We start from the raw sequence: 6,545 nt of genomic DNA on the forward strand, positions 1-6,545 counted from the left end.
CACTGCTAGTGGGCCATTGTTTTCTTCTGGAGACTGAGCACAATGCGAGCAAGAACTTGAAGAGGGACCTTATGAAGTCTGTAAAAGATATGAAAAAGCAGAAGAAATAAACAGTAGTAGTACGAGGATATGACTACATTTCAAACTATTAATAGCCTTTGTATGTGGAAGAATTAAGCTGTGAAAGAGCGCAAAGGTTTTAGCAGAATTTTTCAGAAATTAATGGATCTTCATTCAGAGCTTTTTTAGGGCTTCCTGTCACTTTAAATCTAAATGTGCTGCTGGCCACGCCCCCCAACTCAACATTTACACTTGCAAACAGATGTGCAATCATTTGAAAAGCATTAGTAGAACCTCCTGCACAACCCACAAGAATGCAACAAGTTGTTTCTGACAGAAATAAAACACCTGTCTTTTCCAGCAGCACATAGTGGTAAAACCAGCTGACCAAACATCCTGGAGTTCAGCTAGGGTTGCTAGGTGACGGGTGGAATTCCACTGGGGTTGCTAGGTAACAGCGCAGTGTCACTCAATAGTTGGGAGGTTTCGTTTTCCAGACACCAAAAACCATTAACCTATTGCTAATTAAACACTTGAGCTGTTTTGGAGGAGCAGTTGAGACCCAAGTGGAAGTATAAAAATGTACTAAATGATAATTTTGCCTAATTCTTTTTTTCATCTTTAATTTTTCTTTAAAAAATGGCTTCCTGTGCCAAACTTAGGTCAGGACGCGTCGCCGCAGGAGAACGGTGACGTCAGCCCAGAGGCGGAGTTCGTCCCTCGCAAGTGTGACATCATCACAATCTCTGGGCGGGTGGAGAAGTGTGAGCTGGCCAGGGCGGCCCTGCTGGTGAGCACGGCTTCAGCTCAGCTGGACTGTCTCACCCCTGTGCGGTTAAATGTTTCATCTCGCCTCTTCTCTCTCTGCAGGCACTGGTTCCCATAACGGAGGACGTCGAAGTGTCTTACGATCTGCACCGCTACATCATCGGCCAGAAGGGCAGCGGAATCAGGAAGCTGATGGAGGAATACGAGGTGGGAAAAGTCGCAGAGCCCAGACTGTTTTTGGATCGAAGGTCAGGTTTTAAAACAGGCCTGTGAGTGAGTGCGATGTGTTGCTTTGGATGTGCAGGTGAACATCTGGGTGCCGCAGCCTGAGAGACAGCTGGATGTGATCAAGGTGACGGGTCTGGCAGCCAACGTGGAGCGGGCCAAGCTGGGCCTCCTGGAGCGCGTCAAAGAGCTTCAAGCCGAGCAGGAGGATCGGGTACAAAACACAAAGCTGTAGTCGCATCAACGTTATTACCTATTATTGAAATAAAAGGACAATTTTGTTGAGGCATTTTTCTTTTTTTTTTTTTTTTAAGGGAAAGATTGAAAATCAAATTTGGTGTAAAAAATATGAAATTTTATTTTTAAGCTTTATCACCCAGCCCTAGTTTTAGCTTAATTACTGCTTTGTTGTTGCTCTTCCAGAAGATTGCATGTTTTTGCGTAATTAATGATTAATTAATTAATTAATTACTAAATTAGTTAACGGTTGTTTCATTAATCATGTTTACGACTAATCGTTTCAAGCCGATGGCTTGACTTTTGTCTCTCCGTCTCATCTCAGGCTCTGCGCAGTTTCAAGGTCACCGTGTCTGTAGATCCAAAGTTTCATCCCAAGATCATCGGCCGGAAGGGCGCGGTCATCTCCCAGATCAGGAAGGACCACGACGTCAGCATCCAGTTCCCCGACAAAGGAGACGACCAGCAGGTGCGTGTGGCCTTCACAAACTGAACGCGCGTCGTCGCGTCTCTCTGCCTCACCTGAGCTTTCCTCGTCGTTCTCCCAGGATCTGATCGTCATCTGCGGCTACGAGCGGAACGTGGAGGAGGCCCGTCAGGCCATCCAGCAGCTGGTGTCCGAGCTGCAGGAGATGGTGAGCCAGGATGTCCACCTGGACCCGAGGACTCACGCTCGCATCATCGGCGCCCGGGGCAAAGCCATCCGCAAGCTGATGGAGGAGTTCAAGGTGAGGGCAGACGACGAGGCGCGAGCGGGAGGAGGAAGTGTTTACCCAGACGGACCTGGTCAGACTGAGCTGTGGTTTTCCAGGTGGACATCCGGTTCCCGCAGCCCGGCTCCGATGAGCCCGACAAGGTGACGGTCACGGGCCTTCCCGACACGGTGGACGCAGCCATAGATCACCTGCTCAACCTGGAGGAGGATTACGTGAGTTTACAGTCGCTGCGTTTCCACTGACCGTACAAAATGCGCAGTTTGACGTTTCAAAGATAAATGGAAACATGCCAATATGTAGAAAAAGCCTTATTGTTCAATAAGAAGTTTTGGTGTTAAGTTGATGTGTTTTTTTTTCCCCCCATATGATAAGTGATTATTTTGCAAAACTGTAATGGAAACACTTTTCTCATGACACGAGTCACATGGCGGGTCCTTTGGTTGATTAACTTTGTCTCGTTTTGCCTCTCAGCTCCTCAGCGTGACGGAGACGGAGACCTTGGCGGCGTACATGAAGCCTCCGTCTCGCCACGGAGGGGGAGGCGGAGCAGGAGGGCTGGATGACAGCAGCGGGGGTCCGGCTAAAGGCTTCGTGGTGCGGGACGCCCCCTGGAACGCAGCAGGGAACAAGGTGGGCTTTCCCAGAGATAAACTTTAGACACATTTATGGAAAATATACGGGCAGGATGAGCTTCTTCCACATTTTATGTCACAGCAACAAACTATTTTACTGAGAGTTCATGTGACAAACCAACACAAAGCGACGCATAGATGAATAGAAGGATCCATGATTTTATTCTTATTTGTGGAATATGTGTAAATATTGCCTTCAGAAGTCACAACTGCAGACATACATGAGCATCGACCTAAATTAGGAGTCGAAATTGTCTCAATCTGCAAACACTTTATGGCCTTTCCAAGAAAGATAACTTATCAGTTTTTATAAAAATAAATGTATAAAAATTAAGTTAAATAATAATTTCAGTTTTAGTACATTGATGATCCTGATGTAACAGAAAAACAGCAGGTCATTAATTATCTACTCAGTGACAAAAAAGTCATTACTCTCTACATTATTTGTACCTGTTTATGGTGGAAAAGCTCTTCTAATAATGCATGAAAGCACAAGTGCATAAAAAAGTATTTCTATTAGGTTTTAACAAGCCAGCTTTTTGTCCCTTAAGAGCCGCGGTAGAGCGCTTAAGGAGCCCAACTGGAACCCCGATGTTCATCTGAAGCTCTACCTGCAGTAATTATGTGGTAGATTGGTCTGGTCAAAAGTACACTAGGAACTGTGAAAGAGTAGAAAAAGTTTGTAGGGATGGAACTTTGTGTGTTTGTGTTCCAGGCTCCTGACATGAGCAGCGCCGAGGATTTCCCAACGTTCGGCACCGGCGTGGCCCCGAAGCAAACGTCCGCCTGGGGCCCCAAGAAGTTCTGAAGGAAAACGACGACTAAACTTGTGTACAGTGAAGTACGAGACGAAACTAATTTCAAGTCAACTTGCTGCTCGCCTTCCCCCTTTTACTCCTCGTCTCTCTAGTGTCCCTCTGCTCCCGCCGGTCTCCCACACCAGCCAAAGTGAATTCTGGGAGATTGAGTCTTATCTGTCTCTCTTAATGTAGTTCATTCCACTCTTCCTTCCTTGAAGACAGGAAGGGGCAAAATGCTCTCGTCATAATTTTGCTACCCCGCTCTGCTTCTCCCTGAAACGTTTCACAGACTGTCGTCTTCTTCTCCCCCTGAGGCTGCCAAACGCCCGCTGTCCTCCCCCGTCCCCCCACTAAAGTCCCTTCGCTGCAGTCCAGCACAGACAGGAAGTACCCTCACGCTTCCTGAGCAGGACCTATTTCAGGAAGTGGAGCGGTTTGTCCTGTTACAGCAGCTAAATCTTGGGACTTTTCAGTCTAAACAATAAAGTAAATGGGAGTCAGTTTTTTAGCGTGAAAACAGTTTTTAACTAAAAACAACGTTTTATGCGATTTTTTCCCCTTATGGTCTCTCTCTCTCTCTGTGCGGTGCAGCAGGTGAGGCGTTGAGGTCTGCGCTTGTTCTGGTGATCAGATTTTCTCGTCAGAAATCAACAATCGCAAATTGGAGTTTGGTAAAGTCCATGTGGCTCTCATCAATTTTAAAAAAATGTGACAACATGTTAGACGTATTTTTGATCAACTCGCCCTTTAGCATTACAAAAGAAACATCGCCCCCTAGAGTCACTTTTTGATGGTTGCAGCCAGTCTTTTTTGTCTTTTTTTGCTTTCTGTTTGCCCACGATTTTATTTTTTTATCATATTAAGTATGAAAACGGACGGACATTTCTGTTCTAATCACAAAAACAAAAAAACGGGTTAAATTTTACTGAATAACATTTTGTTTTTGTTTGGTCAGAATATTTTAAACTTGGATGTTTGGTTTCCTCTAGTTACTGGTTATTATTTAAAATACAAAAACAAAATTAAGCCATACCTAAATTTCTACTCATCTCATATTGCCACAAAAAAGAAAATAAAAACTTATTATTTATTAAAAGAAAGCTGTATTGTTGTGGGTCAAAAGTGGTTAGACAGAAATTTTAACTGGTCTGATTTTCTCACGTAAAACAAACAAAAAATGTCTCCACTTTAAAATTGTGAGAATATGAAAAACTTTTAATTTCCATTGCTTGTCTTTACCACTGATTTATTATTTTTTTTATTATTTTAAATATGAAAACTTAGGAAGAAAAACAAATCCACTCGCCTGTTTCAACAGAAAAATAGGTATTTTCTAAAAATGCAAGTTTTTTGTTTTTTTTTCTTCATTGCTATAAAATTATTACAAAGAGGAATTAAATATAATTTTTAAAGCTCTGGTCTTGAAATGCTGGGATTTTAAGTTATCCTGAACAATCAGCCATCAAAGTGAGAAAACAGACAAATTTTTGTTACTATTTTCTGTTGGTTCTGATTATAATTAGGGAAAGAAATTCCAAACCAAAACCTCTCTGTTCATCTGTTTTTTTTTTTTGTTTGTTTGTTTTTACAAAATTAAAAACTGTTAGGATTTGTTCAAATACTTAAAAAAAATATATACATATATATATATATACATATATATATATATATGGATAAGGCGAAACTCTAATTTTAGAAAACATTAAATCAGTGGCAAACAGGAACAAAAAAAAAAGTACCCATTGTTATTACATATAATTCTTTAGGGTTTTATCAACCAAATTAGGGAAAGAAAATTACTCCAGATTTTAAATTCTCCTTTTCAAAATGTTATATTAGGAAAATGTAGTGAGATAACAGATGTCTTTGTGTTTGCTGAATTCTGACATTAGCATCCGGCCACCAGATGGCGCTGTCAGCTCTGTGTTTGTTTCAAGTTTGGGAGGTTTTTCACCCAGTCCCGTTGTGTTGATTCTGTTTTATTTCTCTGTATTTATTTTCATGTAGGACTGAAAACCGCTGCTGTTCTCCTTTGTTTTCGAACTGTGTTGACTCAAAGTCCTGTAAACAAAGGCTGTTTTGTTTATTTATTTGAAAAAAGGAGCCATTTTATTTGAACTACTGTGATCATCTGTTTTTTTATATCTATATACAGATATAAAAAAGGAGGAGGAAAAAAAGCACTCACTGTAGCTTGCAACCTCACGTCTGTGAGCGGATCTTGTGCGTCAGGGTTCGGGAACATATTACCAGTTGTTGTGTCCAAGTGTACAAAGATCTTTTCGCTATTTTTTTAAAACTGTGTGGACTTTTTCTTTTTGTTGTTGGTTTCTGGGATATCTGAAGGACTGTATGTTTGTGTGAGTGGAAGTTAAGGTGCACAGTTGAATGAAGCTGAACCAAACATTTTACTTTTCTTTTTGTTTATGTTGGGAACTGTCCTCAAAGCTTATTTAAAGGTTTTTAACCCTCAGCTTTTCAGTCAAACTTGCTGCATAGCTCTGATTTTACCCCCTAAATGGTGGGAAAAACACTTTTTTTTTTATCCTATGAGCTTGATAATTTAAAAAAAAAAAACGATTTAAATTGCCCCTCTCCCTTTTCTGGTTTAGAAATGTTACTCGTGGTCCTGTTGACCAAATACGTTTGAGTAAGTTTATCTAAAGCTGCTTTCTGACTGGAAATTTTAAAGGAAAACCTGAACGATTTGGAGTCTGTGAGAATTAGATGGGAGGATCAATCAAAGGAGCAGGGGCTGGCCTGGTGAGCTAAAGCTGCTGCATCTGAATTCAGGTTTTATAAAATTTGAAGAAAAGTGCATTCAATGAAGCATCATGGCCTGCCACGCATATAAGATACATGTCTTGTGTAGTGCATGTATATTGGGATGAAAGGTGTGAAAATTACATTCTCTGATTCTTTCATCTTGAGCTGAAAGTTAGAAACTTTACGCTCCGTTATCTAACATGCAGTCAAACAATTATTAGATAAATTACTTATAAAATAAGGCCAGCTTCCCTCGCCTGTGAGTCAATTCAACCGTTCAGCATGCCGATGTGAGTCAATCTTCTCATTCAGTTCGAACGTCTCTAATTTGTTTCCCACAA

At 41.4% G+C, this 6,545-nt stretch overlaps 1 protein-coding gene across 2 annotated transcripts in view; it reads left to right on the forward strand.

Moving 5' to 3' along the window:
* LOC102218027 (vigilin-like) overlaps positions 1-6,545 on the forward strand; it is a 33,394-nt gene that overhangs the window by 19,080 nt on the left and 7,769 nt on the right. The window contains exons 21-28 of one of the 2 annotated variants that reach the window (XM_023346613.1): positions 723-850; positions 931-1,035; positions 1,133-1,267; positions 1,616-1,759; positions 1,839-2,018; positions 2,102-2,218; positions 2,478-2,636; positions 3,354-3,479. In XM_023346613.1, coding sequence (XP_023202381.1) covers positions 723-850; positions 931-1,035; positions 1,133-1,267; positions 1,616-1,759; positions 1,839-2,018; positions 2,102-2,218; positions 2,478-2,636; positions 3,354-3,446 — 1,061 coding nt within the window. In that variant the 3' untranslated portion in view covers positions 3,447-3,479. Of the gene's footprint in view, positions 1-722; positions 851-930; positions 1,036-1,132; positions 1,268-1,615; positions 1,760-1,838; positions 2,019-2,101; positions 2,219-2,477; positions 2,637-3,353; positions 5,065-6,545 lie in introns of those variants that run through there. The other variant, XM_014470894.2, reaches the window with a different exon arrangement.

This window comes from Xiphophorus maculatus, chromosome 14 (genome assembly GCF_002775205.1).
Source record: "Xiphophorus maculatus strain JP 163 A chromosome 14, X_maculatus-5.0-male, whole genome shotgun sequence".
Taxonomy (NCBI): domain Eukaryota; kingdom Metazoa; phylum Chordata; class Actinopteri; order Cyprinodontiformes; family Poeciliidae; genus Xiphophorus; species Xiphophorus maculatus.